The 17364-nt window shown below is 34.5% G+C and overlaps 3 protein-coding genes across 5 annotated transcripts in view; all 3 read right to left on the bottom strand.

Annotated features, from left to right (window-relative positions):
• The window catches only part of LOC107749029 (MAGUK p55 subfamily member 6-like), a 21574-nt gene extending 20559 nt beyond the window's left edge, over positions 1-1015 (bottom strand). For 2 of the 3 annotated variants that reach the window (XM_016564086.1, XM_016564090.1), the window contains exon 1: positions 917-1014. The gene's annotated coding sequence lies outside the window, so the exon portion shown is untranslated. Of the gene's footprint in view, positions 1-916 lie in introns of all 3 variants that reach the window. The other variant, XM_016564078.1, reaches the window with a different exon arrangement.
• A 3706-nt stretch (positions 1016-4721) lies between these two features.
• On the bottom strand, positions 4722-7949 carry LOC107749114 (serine/threonine-protein kinase 31-like). Its single transcript, XM_016564201.1, has 5 exons — positions 7909-7949; positions 7547-7696; positions 7270-7395; positions 5615-5686; positions 4722-4865 (listed from the first exon to the last, which is right to left on the bottom strand). Exons 2-5 carry the CDS (start codon positions 7679-7681, stop codon positions 4722-4724), a joined length of 477 nt encoding a protein of 158 aa, XP_016419687.1. The 5' UTR covers positions 7682-7696; positions 7909-7949.
• Positions 7950-7962: 13 nt separating this feature from the next.
• On the bottom strand, positions 7963-10892 carry LOC107749319 (serine/threonine-protein kinase 31-like). The gene is made up of 6 exons (XM_016564433.1): positions 10820-10892; positions 10484-10584; positions 9037-9117; positions 8686-8811; positions 8076-8180; positions 7963-8008 (listed from the first exon to the last, which is right to left on the bottom strand). The coding sequence occupies exons 3-6, from the start codon at positions 9097-9099 to the stop codon at positions 7991-7993; spliced, it is 312 nt and encodes a 103-aa protein (XP_016419919.1). The 5' UTR covers positions 9100-9117; positions 10484-10584; positions 10820-10892; the 3' UTR covers positions 7963-7990.
• Positions 10893-17364: the final 6472 nt, after the last annotated feature.

Raw genomic sequence — 17364 nt, 5'->3', positions numbered from 1 at the left:
ATATATATATATATATATATATACACACATCAATATTGCTTTTTGGTTTCTGCTCTCCCTTAAATGTAATATTCAAAAACATAACTACAATGGTTTCCTTGAAGGTGGAAAATAGAAGTAATTGTGATTAGGAGTCGAGACAAATCACAGCGGTGCATGATTCAGTGTTTTTCCCTCTTGATTTGCTACTAAACTATGGTCATTCAGTAGGTTGAGAAACAGTTAAAGGGCTAAATATGCTTGGCTGCTGGTGCCTATTTGAGATTTAGATATATACGTAAATGGCCTCACTAAAGTAGACGCAAATATAGATGAAATTCAGATCTGCACTTGTACTGTGTGTTGTAAATGAGTTATAACGCCACAAAGGCCAGTGACCTGCTCTTATTGTTACAGGCAACTCGCTCACAGATGACTGTCCTGGCAGTGGCACGTCTTATTCAGATACTGTTCTAGTTCATATAACCTACCATTTGTAAAGGTTTCCAGTCACGCTGGACAGTACGTAACATTACGCATTAGATTTTTATGATGGCAAAACAAGCGCACGTGCGGCCCATTCAACTTCAAGGAAACGCGCAGCGCGTGGCTCTCACAGAGCTAGTACAGCTTTAACAAACCTGACTCGTTTTCTCCTAGGTTATAAAGTTAACATTATGCGTTCGACCGGTTCGTTTTCGCAGTTCTTTCATTCATAACTTGAATTGGCTGCATCAGTTAGCTTTAACAGTGTAGCCGCGGAGCGCTAGCAGCAATCAGCTGTTTATTATTAGACGGCTAACTGGATTTAGCTGGTTAGCGCTCCAATCAAGTGTCCCCGGTGTGAGACAGCTGTATAGACAGCCACGTGTAGAGCCCTGTTCACACAAACACCCGCATCTACAATCCCAAATCATTCATAGTCCTCAATACTTACCTCACTGACCCCCCTGGGTGGACCTGTGTCCCGGTGAGAAATTTAAAGCCCCATGAACATCCCAAGAAGACAGAACAAGACACTTATCCTCTCTAGTGCTCTATATGTCAGTCAAGACGCTCGGACCTGCCCCTTTCGTTGACGCCCGTGTGGAATAACCAATCAGAGGCACGGGATGCGAAAGGACGCGCCCACTGACCGTGGCCTGTTCCGTAGGATTACTATATAATAGCATGTGCGACTCATTTGTGAAATATGTGAGACGGTTATGTATTTTCTCCTCCCTATTACTTGCTCAGGGTGTGTATGACCATGCACCAGTGTTGAATGTTATGACATACATTTATAAATCATTTTAAATTGTACATTTAGAATTCCATTTATAAAGAATCTATTAGGGAACTAGGAGTTTGGACAATAGCCATTATCGTCATGAAATATTCTGTTCACAATAATGGGATCACACTTCTATGTACATCTTCAGTTGGTGACCTCTATTTTAATGTTATTGTCCAGAAGAGGGCGACATCAACAGAATTAAAGCATTTATGTGCAATAAATGTTGTATATAAACATATTTTAAAAATTATATATAATTTTTATATATGCATTGAGGGACTCTAAAAGCTGATATCCCACAAACTTCACCATACAGATGTGATTATGAGAGATGACATTTTATATCATGGTCACTGACCTTTATGTAATCATATATCATATTGTATATATCCTAAGGTATTTTAAATAAGTGTTTTGTTCTCTGTTGATATTAAAAGACAAGTAATATCTGAAAAGTAGCCAAAACCTAAGAATATATTCATGAATTCTAAATGTTGTTAGTCTTTTATAAGGTTAAAAACGTATCTGCGATTTAATTAATATACAGCCACTATTATTAATTTCTTCAATGCATTTAATTCACAAACACTGTATAATAAATAATACAGAACATAATGACCAAAGTGAATGAAAACAGTATCAGAGCAAAAGTTTAAAGCTGCACACTGCCACTCTCTGGTCACCACTGATATCACTTGGTGGATGGCAAAAAAAACTGTGAAGACACATGAAAAAGAGCTTGATGTTGTTTTTAGAAAATATATTTATATTAATTACATATCATTTTTATATTAAAAAATTTTTTTTTTCATGATTTGTGTTACTTTTTCCATTTTTGCTACTTCATAAATAAAAAGAAGTGTATAGGCTAATGTATAAAACAATTTATAAAACGGGTCAGCTAGCCTGCCCTTGATTTAAGAACAGTTAAATCTTTCTGTACGAATTTTCTTTCATTATACAGTAATATTACACAGTTTTCCCATGCGTGCGTTTAATTGTATTCACTTATTTACCTACAGCAAAATACGATGATGATAATATTGACATTTTTAATAGTGTATAATACAATTTTACCTTAGACATAATAAAGAATTATTTAAGAGGGTTTTGAACTAGGTGTTTAAAACCTATACAGCCTATAAAACCACTGCTAATTACACTTTTGACTTAAAACTTACAGCTAGCCCTTGCTCTCTGTCACAACTGTATCTTACTTTTGAGAGTAACAACCAACATACGATTGATATAAAACAAAAAAGATTTTTTTAGCTTACCTGCCTCTGATGACTGACTTATTTCGTGTGAGGGCTTGATTGACAGCACAGCTCTCTTTGACCTCAGATGTTCTGACGGACTGAAGGCGATTGCTCGTGTTTTATATCTGGAGAACGTCTCAAGAACGACAAGAAGGCGTGTCCTCATTGTTACACAATGTCTAAGAGAGCTATACTCTTAAGACAATATGCAAACTATTCGACAGCTTTGCAGGGAAAAACTCTCAAACGCCCTGAATGCAACTAGGCCTACTAACAAGTAGGTTATTCAGACTTTTCGCATCATCTCACTTTAATCGTTGCCAAATGTGCTTTAAAACCAAGTACTAAGTTAAATGGATAGTTCGCAAAAAAATAAATAACATATTAAGAATTTACTCACCCTCATGTAGTTCCAAACCTGTTATGAGATTTTCTTTCTTCTGCTAAACACAAAATAAGATATTTTGAAGAATGCTGGTAAAGAAAACCCCAAAACAAAACATTGAGACATTTCTTTTAATATTTTATTTTATGTTCCAGAACATGATTCAGTTATACGAGTTTGGAACAACATTAGAGTAGGCATGACAATTACATGACAATTTTCATTTACCAATGAACTATTCCTTTATGTATCTGAATAGGGGAGCGCGGGGCACAAAGTAACGCGGGGTAAGTTGTAACACGCGTGGTTTAAATATTTCCACACATGCTGGCATAACCAAATTTACAGCATCTACTAGTTACCATATCAACATTATATAGAGAAAAAAAGTGCGCCAAAATTCAAAAGTATTTTGAAGATATTGCTGAAAATGTATTTTACCATAGTAAAATTATATTTCTGGCTTAAGTAAACTTTTCATCTCAGTTTTTATTACTCATTTAAAATGGGACAAATCTGCTATTATTTTAATCTCCAATCTGTTATTTATCAGTTTAAATTATTTTTTAATGCTTCGCTAACTATCATATAGTACAGTACCAGTCAAAAGTTTGGACACTTTCCCATTCGTGTGTCCAAACATTTGACTGGTACTATATATAGAATACAGTATATACATAAACAGAATATATATACATAAACACATTTTTTGCAATGATCACTCAAATGTGGTGATCAAACACTTATAATGGTGACAGAGATATGTAAGGGCATTTAACAATTTAACAATAAACTTGCGATGAGTGCGATGCACAAAGTAACGGGGTGTTAGTTGTAACACACGTGGTTTGAATATTTATTTTACCATAGTAAAATTAAAATTCTGGCTTAAGTACATTTTTCGTCTCAGTTTTTATTATTCATTTAAAATGAGACAAATCTGCTATTATTTTAATCTCCAATCTGTTATTTATCAGTTTAAATTATTTTTTAATGCTTCGCTAACTATCATAAGACAGTATCCGGTTTTAAATTCCAGTTGCGCAGATGGGGCCCGTTGTAACACTGCGTTACAATGTGCTATTCTATGACATTAGCGATGTAATTCACACTATTTACTTTAGTAAATGTTAATGATAAACGACGAGAAACAGGCGAATAAAGATAATGATAAACGACGAGAAACAGGTGAATAAAGACTGACAGTCAATGTTTAATGTTAAGAAATTATTATTTCAAGACATGTAAAGCATTTTTGCTCGTTTATGTGGGCCGTCCCAAGCATGGTTGCAATGTGTTCATTGTCAAACTCCAAAATCAGATTATTTTTAATTCTTAAAAAACGCCATTATTTTATTTGAAATAAATAATTATTTTATTTTATTGACAAAATATTTTAGTTTGTCTTGTATATTTTTTTTCATTAGATCAGATAACATTTTAAGCTGTCATATGATCATGTTACAACGTGCCCCTCAGATGTTACAATGTATGGGGCATGTTGTCACATTTCACTTCCAATTTTTGAGGGTAAATAAAGAAAAACGTATAAACTGTAACTATGAAACAAAGCGACATATTTGTACAAGACGTGTGAAATTATAATTAAATTATACTCTGAACCCCATGTGGATTTACACAATTTGAGAAAGTCAAAAAGTGTTACTTTGTGCCCCGCTCTCCACTACTTCTTAAGTATTTGAAGCATTTTAGCAAGACTTAGTAAAACATGAAAATGAAGGGGTCTGAATACTTATTGAATCCACTGTATGTCACAATTCTCTCTTCAAAAGAAAATGTTAAAGCCTTATATTATATAGTGCTATATTGTAGTAAATGACCTTGGGTCATCCAATCTCTCATCCCGACAGATAGCAGCAATGTCGAATGGCTCTGTAGTCTGATTTCCAATAAGTGAAAGCCATTGTTGCATAACACTTAAGATCTCAGCCTGACGAGCTTCTTCCTAAGTGGCATAAATAGTACCTTTCATCAATGGACTGATGCATTCGCGTTATCATCATTTCATTTTAGGCAGTCGTTAAAAAAAAAAAAAAAAAAAAGAAGAGTGGTTAATGGAGTACCAACAACAATGGAAAAACCAGGTGACCTATCCAAGGATCCAAGGTCAATAATCACAGAGATTGCATGTAAAGGGTGCGTGTGTCCAAAAAACGAATCAAAATGTGTTATTTTCTCACTAATTTATTGAGGACACAGAAAGTTACTATACACTCATAATTTCTATGAAGATTCACAAGCATGCCAAACTCTGTACACCCATTCAGCATTTTTCTGCACTCCATTTTTGAGTCATGTTTTGATGAAGATGAAAAAAAAAAAAAGAACAAAGACAATTTTCGAATGGGGCAATTTTAAAGAAAGGTCTTGTCACTGACTGAGACTACAGCTGAAAACCTTTCACATTACGTGGATCTGGGCTGGAAAAACCAAGCATCTTACAAAAAGAAAATGCACATCATCTTCTGTATTGACCCAAAGATTTTCACTTTTTTCTGCCTTCATAAACATATTTTTATTTATTCCAGGAACACGAAACAAGGTTTGAGGAATGAATAAACAAACACCTCTGGGTTTCTTTTTTCTTAGAAGAAAATTATAAAGAAAAAGGCATCCTGTCAGAGATAGATGTTTGAATCATTTTGGAGTAATAATTTGAAAATAATATTCATCAGCTCTTATGTTCTACAATACCAGACCCAAACCAGAGAACTCTACATTTTGACGCTCTCTCTCTAGAGTTCTGCTGAAGTCTGCAACATGCAGCTGTGAACGAACAAGTCTCCTTTACTGACAAGATTTTTTAATATAATTACACATTTATATACAATGTAGTTTTCTACTATATTTTATATACTAGAAAATTGTAGTCATATTCATTTTATTTCAGAAAATATAAAAATGGTAAATAAGTAAGTACACTACAGGTCAAAAGTTTGAAATAATTAAGAGTTTGTATGCTCACCACGTCTGCATTTATTTGATCAGAAATAATTGTAATAACTGTGAAATACTATTACAATTTAAAAGAATAATTTTCGCTTTGAATATATTTTAAAAATGTAATTTATTCATGTGATGGCAAAGCTGAATCCACTCTAAATCAAAAGTGACAGTAAAGACGACATTTCTAATAATGAATGAAAAGATTTGTAATTCAACTATAGGCTGTTCTTTTTATCTTTCTATTTATCCATTTTTTTCAAGACTCCTGAAATAAATGTATCATGATTTCCACAAAAATATTAAGCAGCAGCAACTGTTTTTAATATTGATAATAATAAGAACAATTATTAATAATTAAGCAGCAAATCAGCATATTAGAATGATTTCTGAAGGATCATGTGACACTGAAGACTGAAGTAATGATGCTGAAAATTCAGCTGTCATCACAGGAATAAAGTACTTTTTAAAATATATTCCATTAGAAAACAGTCTAAATTGTAACAATATTTCACAATATTACTGTTTTTGTTTGTATTTTAAACATGGGTCAAAGACGAAAAAGGGTTTAAGCACAAAAACAATAAGTGTAATACTGCTTTTTGTAAATTGTTGTTGTTTTTCCCCCCAAAATTGTAAAAGTTTTCTGTTTAATTTAATTGCAATTTTGTTTTTCCGAGCAAAAAATAAATACCATACATTTTTCCCTGATTTACAGAAGACACCCACTAAAATGTCATTCAGTGTAACATTCTTGTCAGGCATATTAAAAATTTTTTAAAAGTTTTCTGTTTAATTTAATTGCAATTTTGTTTTTTTGAGCAAAAAATAAATATCATACATTTTTCCCTGATTTACAGAAGAGACCCACTAAAATGTCATTCAGTGTAACATTCTTGTCAGGCATATTTACAACAAAAATCAATTTGTGACATATTAAAAGACTAATTACTTTCACCCCAAATACTAATTAGTTGTAATTTTACATTTTTAAAATTTGCCACTATCCTAGGTTTTGCCCATTTGTCAGTAAGAATTTGTACTCATTTAAAACACAATCAAATTTAATATGCTCCCTTATTCTTTTATATATTTTAATATGTACAAGTCAGAATAAGCATGTTGTTTGAATTTTTACATAAATATTGTGTTACACTGAATGACAATGTAACATTATTATAACCAAATTTTAACATTTATTTGAAACAAAAACTTATTTGAAACCTTAAAAGTAGACACTTTACTTCCATTTAATGTGCTTTCTATGGACATATAATCACTTTTGTACATTTCTTTTGATGCGAACATCTTAACGTCTTTGACCCACACACACACACACACATATATATATATTATTCCAGACTTTTAAATGGTAGTGTAAGCAAGCAAGCAAGTAGCAGTTCTACCCAGAGCATGATGCCTCCAAAGGCATACATATCGCTGGCTGGGGAAGGCAGCTGACCCTGCTTCAACTCTGGAGCCACCAGACGTATGGAACCAGCCACCATCCCGCTGTCAGACACTCTCTGCTCCTATAAGAAACAAATAATCATATAAAAACTCATTTCTAAAATTTCATAATCAAGACCAGGTCTGCTTACATTTATTTTTTTCTGCCCAAAAAGTACATGAATCCATAACTTCACGGAATTTGCTGTTTTTTTGTTTGTTTTTTACACTTACAGGTGTCTTTGTGAAATCATAATCTCCAACAATGCCTTTTTCTCGGCCGATGGCAAACACATTGTTTGGATGCAGAGATGCATGAGTAAGAGATGCTGCATGAAGATTCTGGAGTCCCAGAGATACGCCCTTCATCGCCTTCCTAATCTCCTATGTGGCAACAACAAACCAGAGGACAAAAAAATACCTTGATGCGTTAAAAAAAGGTTTACAAATCTGGCTGTTATGGCTATTAATGCTTGATAATAAAATCTATACATTTTTGTCTAAGTAAAAAATAAAACATGTTTTTCAAGAATTTTCTGTCAATCTGACAAACTTCACCACTTGTCTACAGTGCAGACAAATACATTTGCACTTACAGAAGAGGACAGTGGGGAGGATTTCTGAATGGCCTCGAGACTTCCATTAGAGTAGTGTGGTACCATGATGTATGCCAGTGGATCAGACTGGAGAAAACAGAAGACATGTTATGCATGCACTGGTACAGAGCCTGTAACATCAGTAAAATAGGTAGTGAGAATCTAGTAGCCAGGAGAGGAACAGTTGTGGCGGGATTCTGCTGCTGAGCTCTGTGATAGTAGGCAGATTGTTCAATCATCTTCGCCTCGGACTCTTCATCCACAGCATAGCACTGCAAACAACCCTCAACTCTTTTAGAAACATTCAGCAATGTACAGCAACAAGATATACAATATCTAACAATATATCCTGGAAAAAAATGTATCACGGTTTCCACAAAATATTAAGCAGCAAAAACTGTTAAAATAGATCATCGAGTACTAAATTAGCCTATGCAATGCTTTCTGAATGATCATGTGACAATGAAACCTGGATGAAAATTCAGCTTTCACATAGCAGATATTTTAAATGGTAATAAAATGTAACAATATTAGTGTATTCTGTCAAATAAATGCAGCCTTTGTAACCTTAAGAAAACAAGGTTTTACCAACCCAAACCTTTGAATGGTCATGTATATGTTTTATATTCAATTTCTTCCTTCCTTTTTCTTTGTTTTAGAAATTTGGAATATAAAAATAAATGAGTATGTGTGTCCTCACGTGGCTTGTAGTGTACATATATTCTCACTGTACGATGACTAAAGCAAAGCAAATAAATATTCTGGGCTATAACCGACCTTCAGGACTACTTTCTGTCCCTGGAAGTCTGTGCTAAGAAGAGGTCTCCTGCCACTCAGCTCTTTCATCGGCTCTGCGTCAAACATGTCTCTGTCCAAGCTCTTCATTAACAGTCCTGCAGAGCTCTGAAAGCACATACATGCATATGCTCGTTTCAATGCTCACAGATCATAAACACACATACCTTTTCTGTAGTCAGTGAATATTCCCAAAAAGAAAAGTTTACATCATACTGTGCTATTCTAGTCATTTGGTATAATTCCTTTACATCAAACCATGCTAAATGAAACATTGTACATTTTTAAGAGAAAACTTAGAGGCTTGTAGGTAGTGACAAAACGAGTACTCACCATATAGCCATTGATATCTGCATCAGGATAGATCAATGGCAACTCGGGAAACCCTCTGTTCATGAGGTCACACAGCACTATCTGCACATCAACATATAATGGACATTTCAGAACACTTTGCCATTTGAAACTTATTAAATGTGACCCTGGACCACAAAACCAGTCATAAGTCACACAGGTATATTTGTAGCAATAGCCAACAATACATTGTATGGGTCGAAATGATACACTTTTCTTTTATGCCAAAAATCATTAGGATATCAAGTAAAGATCCTGTTCCATGAAGATATTTTGTACATTTCCTACTGTAAACATCTAAACATTTTATTTTTGATTAGTAACATGCATTGCTTTAAAGGCGATTTTCTCAATATTTAGATTTTTTTGCATTCTCAGATTCCAGATTTTCAAATAGTATCCTAACAAACCATACATCAATGGAAAGCGTATTTATTCAGCTTTCTGCTGATGTATAAATCTTGACCCTTATGACTGGTTTTGTGGTCCAGGGTCACAAATGTTAAGTAATTTAACCTTCAACAAAACAAATTCACAAAACTAATGCGCATTCATTTTTTAATTATACATTTTAACACAATTCAGCATTGGCCTTTCTATCCCATTGCAAACCACTGTTCTATGGTATAAATAAACACATTATTATAATAAACTATAATAATAAACTGATAAACTACTGTCGTTTGATTTGTATTATTTGTATTTGTTATTTATTTTAATTTTAGTTAAATTATGTCTGAATTTATTATGTCTGTATAGGTCTTTTATTAAGTTTTAGTTTTATTTAATTTGAGTTATTTTAATACTTCAACAAACTACATGGAAATGAAATAATATATATATTGAATTTATAAATGTGTATATATATATATATATATATATATATATGTATGCGTGTATGGTTGTACATATACATATATGTAGGTTTTTTAGTTTTTTTTGGTGTTTGGCTTAGTGTTATGTTAAAAAAAATTGTACATTTTAAATTTTTTTATTTAAATTTATTTAAATTTAGTGTTATGTTAGAATCATTATTATACGCTTATACCCTTTGTTCTTTAATATTTTGAATTGTTTTTAGCTTTATTTTTTGTTTTTCATTTAAATGTCAAGCTTTGACATTTTTTTGTATGCATTTGTCATTTTTATTTAATTTCTTTATTTTTAAAATGTGTATAAGTAGTATTTATTTGGATCTGTTTTTAGTTGTTTTAATACTACAATTGATTGCTTCTGTTGTCCTCATTTGTAAGTCGCTTTGGATAAAAGCGTCTGCTAAATGACTAAATACATAAATAAATAAATATATAGTACATACCTCCTGCATAGATAAATAATGTATTGTACTGCCATTCTTAACTGTGTCTGTGCTAGAATCTAAGCCCAGTATCTAAGAATATGAAAGATCTTTATACACATCCAAACATACATATTGCTTCTTCTCATGGCGGATTTCTTGAAAGAGAGCATTTCTCGTCTCGGCGATCTCCTCCTTCTTCTTAAGAATCTTTAAGAAGAAAGTTCTTCTGCCTGCGGGAAACTCAAACTGATAAACTGACCATTTCCAGTGAACGCAACCAGCTATCCCAGTTACACAGCAGGCAAAGTTAATCAATAAACAGATACGCATAACTAGTGCTGCATACAATAATTAATAAACAAATCAAACCAATAAATCAATATTTTGACCCCGTCCATCTGAGCTCCCAGCACTGCGGCCCCATCATGCGGTTTCTCAGAGCACATTAGGTAGGGCTGTTCTCACCTCCTCCAGACAGCTGACTTCCACCAGTTTCCAGCGCAGCTGAGATCTCAGGCTCCTGATGCGCTTCTTCACTGCAAACAGCTCGTCCGCTTTAGGAGGGCCGCTCTGCCACTGCTGGATTTCCTGCTTAAACTGCAGTTAAAAAAATGATGGCTGTTAAAGTTTGAATCTGTTTAAATCTAGATTAAAGACATCTCTTTAGCCAAGCATTCACATATTGTATCTCATAACCTTGTACTTCAGTTACATCTGATCAAATGCACAAATTTCATTCTTTTGCTTGGGTTGAACACATCATTTTTTGCTTAGTTGGAACAGCTTAGTACATACACAAGCGTCAGTCTGGATCCAGCCCTTACAAAGACCTGAGATGACCGAACACCTGAGAAGAGATGATGCCAACCCCCCAGAGGACCTCAGATGATGCCAACCCTCAGACAACATACAAAACTACCAAATCATGCTATAATGATTAACTGAAAGAATAATAAACTATAATGTAGAATCTTTAATTTTCTGTAAAGCTGCTTTGCAACGATTTGCATCATGAAAAGAGCTATACAAATACACTTGAATTGAATTAAAGTAATAAATAAAATCGATAATGAAAATAATCATGCATTGTATACACTACAGTTAAAAAGCTTGGGGAGAGTGAGATTATATTTAATTTTTTTAAAAGAAATGATTACTTCTATTCAGCAAGTATGTATAAATTGGTCAAAGCTGACAATAAACTCACTTATGATGTTACAAAACATTTCAAATAAATGTTGTTATTTTCAACTTCAAAAAATGCTGTTATTTTCAACTTCAAAATATAAAGAAAAATGACAATGTCCACAAAAAATGTTAAGCTGCAGAACGGTTTTCAACATTAATAATAATAGGAAATGTTACTCGAGCACCAAAATCAGCATATTAGAATTGTTTCTGAAGGATCGTGTGACACAAGAATAAATCATATTTTAAAATCTATTAAAAGAGCAAACAGTTATTATACAATGCACCTGATTTACTGTATTTGTGATCAAATAAAATGTGGCCTTGGTGAGCATAAGAGACTTTTCAATGAAAAGCATGAAAAAAAACCTCTTACTGACACAACCGAAACATTTGAATGGTACATGTAGTGTATATATATATTTATGTATCATCTCTCCATAGAACCATTTTTTCAAAATGAATCCAAAGAGCAAATCTCTTTTACCTTTGTGTTGAGTTCGTAGTTTTGCCTGATTGCCTCTAACAAACTCTGTTATCTCTGGATGTCCTGCATGGCTTTATGAGAGGCATTAAACACAATGTTCCTCTCTTGATCGTCTTGTTCCTATAAGCGGGAGGAAAAAAGTGGGAATTTTTTTTCAATTCAAAAATTGTGTGCTTTGTTTTACCCAAAAAAATGGCACCGAGTAAAGTCCCTCTGAAGAAGACCTGGGGGGTTTGTGCCCTTGCTCAGAAGAGAGAGAACGCACACTGAAATGCAGACATAGTGTAGAAAATGTGTAGATCAGGACAGAAACACTTACAGAGAATTCAGTATTGAGTTCTTCACACAAGGCATTGTCCGCATTCATCAGGATCTCATCCACACCTTCAGCAACATCTTCTCTGGTCAATGACGTTTTCTCCATCAAACATGAAAACTGAAACAAAGGCTTCATCTTATACAGCAGTAAATAAAGTCTCTTGATATTATAAACCATGTCTGTCCATTTAAATTAAAAGCCAAATAGTTACCTACCAACAAAAGGAGACATGAATTTGATCAAGTTTACATTAGCAAACGTACCTTGCTAAGCTTGGCTGCCCAGCAGCTAAGAGCAAGGAGAGCTTCATCTGTAGTTTTTCGCACATTTTTGGTTTTCTGTTGTTTGTGCCCCTTCCACTCGCAGAACTTCTCAAAAGAGCACTCTTCGGTCTGCTCCGCCAGCATAAGAGAGCTAAATATTGCAGTCAGTGAGGATGCAACTTCCTATACATGCAGACGACACAGTTCCAAATGCAGTAATGAAAAGCTGCCAGGTGAATCTTCACATACTATGTATTTTTTAAATTTATTTTTAAATTAATGGGCTTTTCACAACTCTATTAGTTAGAAAATACAAGAGAGTCCAGAACTGAGCACAGTCTCTGACAGGCTGATTCAAGAAGTATCTGATACTTTACAGAGGCCTAATCTGACTAAATTCAGCACAAAACAATCTCTGTGAGAAATTCAGAAAGTGATATGCGTGTTTGTATAAGTGTTGTTAACTAAAAAACAACTGCAAATTGAAATAAAACTAAAATAATACATAAAAATATTAAATGGAGAATTTCAACTTATCTTAAACTGAAAAAGTTGAAATACTTAAATTACTAAAACTCAAATAAAAATACAGCTAAAAAAAACTATATATAAATGACTAAATAACAACATAATTACTTAACCTTAAATTAAAACAAGGCTGAAAATACAAAAATACTGTAACAGTATATTAATAATACTAAAATAATTCTCATTTGTATCTTCCTTTACTACATACCTTCAACTTGTCCAAGCGGTCACCGATTGGCAGCTTGTCCACCTCCTGCAGGAAGTCGTCTGCAGCAGATAAGAGAGCACCACGGGCCTCATTCCTGCTGTTCACCAGTGATTCTACTTCCGCCATCTGACAGAACACACACAAGAAATCTTATAAGCAAAGCCACAGTCAACAGAAGACAGCAGGGAATGCAGAACTGTAATACAGTTGGGAGGCTTCAACTTCTAACAAGAACAGTTCTCTCCATAGTTTTTTGAGCCACAGAGATGACATTCATCTGTATGTAAACGTATTCCATTCATTCATCGATCAGAAGAATGTAAATTGTACTCACGGTTTGACAGCCTCTTAGATTCTCCAAGGTTCGATCATAAGCTTTCCACGCAAGCTCCAGCCTCTCTGAAATCAACGACATTGAGATCCTGCGGTTCATGATGATGGTGATGGACTCTAAAAGGTGATCTTCATCAGTGGAGCACAGATTACTCTCCCTGAGGTTCAAATCGATCATTTTACATCAGAAACATTGTCTAATTCAAGTCAGAAGTAGAAGCAAGTATACATATTTGGAAAAAGAAAACGGAATTCGCCTCAGTTTCCTCAAAGAATCCACTTTCTTAGCCAGTTGGGATATTCTTTTTGCTGTTGTAGGATGATTATGTTCAGTCTCCTTTGTCTTCTCATAACTCTCCTTCAGTGTCTGAAAAGAACAAATGTTTATCCACATATTGCATTGCGGAACAAAGCTATTATCTGTGAATGTGTGAGACTTCTCTATAGGTTAATAACTAGAAGAAGAACAACAAAGTGCAGTAAACCGTAGAACTATTTGCACTACAAACCAGTGTGTTACTAGTTACAATAATACATTAATATTATACAATAAGAAACATCACTTTGCAATATCAAGCAGAATAACGAGCTGTTTTGTACGGCGAAAAAATAAATGGAAACGGATGAAACTTGAAGCCTCGGACATTCAAGACGGGTGCGCATTTTTGTAAGTTAATAAAATAAGGTGGATGTCATGGCCTAAAACACACTGAACAATCAACACCCCAATGTGTGCAACAGCTCAGGGCACCTGAAGCTCTAATTTGGCCTCCTCAAGCTGCAGCCCCAGGAGTGATGCATGCTGCTGGATGGCACTTCCTTCTTCTTTTAGTTTCTTGATCTCCATGTCCTTGTCATTTATCACCTCTCTCATCCTCTGGGTACGCAAAACAGCACAGCGGTCACAGATTATCTCAGGCATGTTCTCACATGTTACAAGGGTTTTCACATGGTGGAGGTTCATGATATAATCAAGTGTGATTTCCTACATGCGGCAGCATGAGAATTAAGTATCAATGTATGCACACTACAATTTTTTATGTTTTAGAGAAGTCTTTTATGCTTACAAAGACTGCATTTATTTCATCAAAAATTATAAAAAGTAAATAATATTGTGCATTTTCACAAATTTTACACCAGCCTTCAGTGTCACATGATCCTTCAGAAATCATTATAATATGCTGATTTGGTGCACAGAAAATAAAGTAAACATTTCTTCTTTTTTATCAATATTGAAAACATTTCTTCAGGATTTTCTGATTAATAAGAAGTTCAAAAGAACAGCATAAATTTAAAGGCACAATATGTAAGATTTTTTTTATTAAAATATCCAAAAACCACTAGAACAGTGTTATATATTTTGCTGACTTGTGTACTTACATTATCCCAAATGTTTCGAAGAATGTTTAAATCCAGAGAAATAAGCAATTTTAACTAGTGACACGGATCGTGTCTATAGTGTCATTGTGTCTCCTGCCAATGACGTCATAACCCCTCGATTTCCGGTTTTGTAGAAAACATGGAAACACCAAAGACGCTTTAATATGTTGTGCGTATTAATAGACCGGTGACGACCTTCAAATGTAGTATGATAAAACAGCACTGCTTTTTTTCCCACATACGCACGACCGGAAGGAGCGGAAGCGCTAAAGTGTGGCATAATAAAAGCTCCGCTGCTTTCAAGCCGCGTGTCACGCTCGCAGCCTTACCCTGCTTCATTCTACTACGTTAATAAATCATTAGCTCATCCATGAACATGATTTCTGCCGGAGTCTGTCGGATTGCATCGGCTGTGGGGATGAAGACGACAACTCCCATAATTTCACACTTAGTCACAGCGTCTCAAACTAAGTTACGCCTTTGTCTATTTGTTTATTTTGAATACGCGCCCTCCAGTGGCGAAAATTACATATTGTGCCTTTAAACGGAAATCTTCTGCAACATGATAAATGTCTTTATTCTGACTTTTGATCAATTTATTGTGTTCTTGTTGAGTAAAAGTATTAATTTCTTAAAAAAAAAAAAAAAAACGTACTGACCCCCAAACTTTTGAACACTATTGTATATATTTGTAAAATTGTCCTTATTCCACTTATTTGTACTATCTACCAACTTTCTGTACTTGTTTCCCTCTTGAAAAATCTGTAACGCTGAGCAACGGTTTAAATCAGTGGTTTTACATTTGTCATCAATTGCCAACAAATAAACATAAAACTAAAGCAAAGGCACTCATTGAAATAATGATTTTAATTAAAATATTAATTTGTATCAACGTTCAAATGTATTGAAATGTATATAATTGTTCAATTTGTTGACTTGTCTATCTACAGTGTTTATTTTCTAAACTGTATGCACACCCTTTGACATTAATAACAAAAGATAGGGGTATATTCCTTTCCGAATGCCGACAGGATCTAAATCCCTCTGAATATTAGGTGGGAAATATGTCAATTGGGTGGTAACAGTGTCCACAACCCTATCAGAAGTGAGCTACCAGTTGAGAACTACTGATTTATAATGCATAGATGTGAATGTTGTGAGAAATGCAATTCAATGGTAAAATATTTGAGAATGAGAAATTGCCACCTGTAGTTCAGACTTGGTTTCATTCGGCACCTGCTCAGTATCCTGAGAGCACAACCGCTGTCCATTTACATCAGTCTTTGAGGCCTTGATCTCAGTAAGAGGTTCCTGACCAGCATTCAGTTTCTCCACAGGCTGGAGAGCAATGGTGGTTTTCTGCTCCCTAAACCGTGGAAAAACATGGATTCATAAATCAGAACACTCATCAAGAGATCTTCATGAAGATCATTTGGATATTTATATTCCACTGCCATGATTAAAGTGAATATAATTGTTATCCTTTAAGGGAAATTTCACCCAAAAATGGAAATTCTGTCATAATTTACTCACCTTCATGTTGCTCCAAACCTGTTTTTTTTTTTTTTTTTTTGTATAATACACACACACCTAAGATATTTTGAACCCATTGACTTTACATTGCACAAAATGCATACAGGTTTGCAGGCCCGGACTGGCTAATCGGGAGCACCGGGAGGATTCCCGGTGGGCCGGTCTGTATTTTTGGCCGCGAGTGCCGGTGTTGTCATGCCACTGGGTTGAAATATGGATGCTGTCCCTAGACTGCCTGCACTCATAGCAGCCCCACTCTTTTTATTTATTTTTAGTTCAAAACTTTAAGTGCCATTGTTAAAAATGCTTTATTGACTGACGTTTCATCAGTTGTTAGCTTTCAAATTTCATGCCATTTGTAATTTCACAGTATTTTCACCTCCTAAATTATATACACTTGTGATTTCTATATTGGTACAATTTACTTCATTGCTGATAATTAATCATTCTTTTTGCGCAAATCATTGTTTTATTTGTGAAGAACCCGTATCGGGAAGGCTTTAAGACCAAGCGGAATCCTTTGCCGGCTCCCGCTTCACAGCGAGCGGGTCTCGCGCTGACGGCAGTTCCCTTCACCGTCTGAGTTCTGATTTTGCCAAATCGGTTTGGGCCAATGCAAACAACTTATTGATCATGCGCCCAACATCCAGCAAGGCAGGAAAACATTCAATCTACCTGAGGGAAGACGTCTTTCATTGTAAGTTAATGCTGTTAATTAGAGAGAGAAAAAAATACATTTAAAAAAAAAACTTCTAGCGTATTTTTAAATGT

This window comes from Sinocyclocheilus rhinocerous, unplaced genomic scaffold (genome assembly GCF_001515625.1).
Source record: "Sinocyclocheilus rhinocerous isolate Xijiao unplaced genomic scaffold, SAMN03320098_v1.1 scaffold491, whole genome shotgun sequence".
Lineage (NCBI taxonomy): Eukaryota > Metazoa > Chordata > Actinopteri > Cypriniformes > Cyprinidae > Sinocyclocheilus > Sinocyclocheilus rhinocerous.
This window is presented reverse-complemented; position numbering and strand designations above follow the sequence as displayed.

Coding starts and splice junctions, on each gene's coding strand:
- LOC107749114 (XM_016564201.1), bottom strand. CDS start 7,681: ATGAAGGGCGTATCTCTGGGACTCCAGAATCTTCATGCAGCATCTCTT. Junction 7,396..7,546: donor ATGATTTCACAAAGACACCT/GTAAGTGTAAAA, acceptor TGTTTCTTATAG/GAGCAGAGAGTGTCTGACAG. Junction 5,687..7,269: donor TTGGAGGCATCATGCTCTGG/GTAGAACTGCTA, acceptor GTTCGTTCACAG/CTGCATGTTGCAGACTTCAG.
- LOC107749319 (XM_016564433.1), bottom strand. CDS start 9,099: ATGAACAGAGGGTTTCCCGAGTTGCCATTGATCTATCCTGATGCAGAT. Junction 8,812..9,036: donor CAGATATCAATGGCTATATG/GTGAGTACTCGT, acceptor ATGTGCTTTCAG/AGCTCTGCAGGACTGTTAAT. Junction 8,181..8,685: donor GACAGAAAGTAGTCCTGAAG/GTCGGTTATAGC, acceptor GGTTGTTTGCAG/TGCTATGCTGTGGATGAAGA.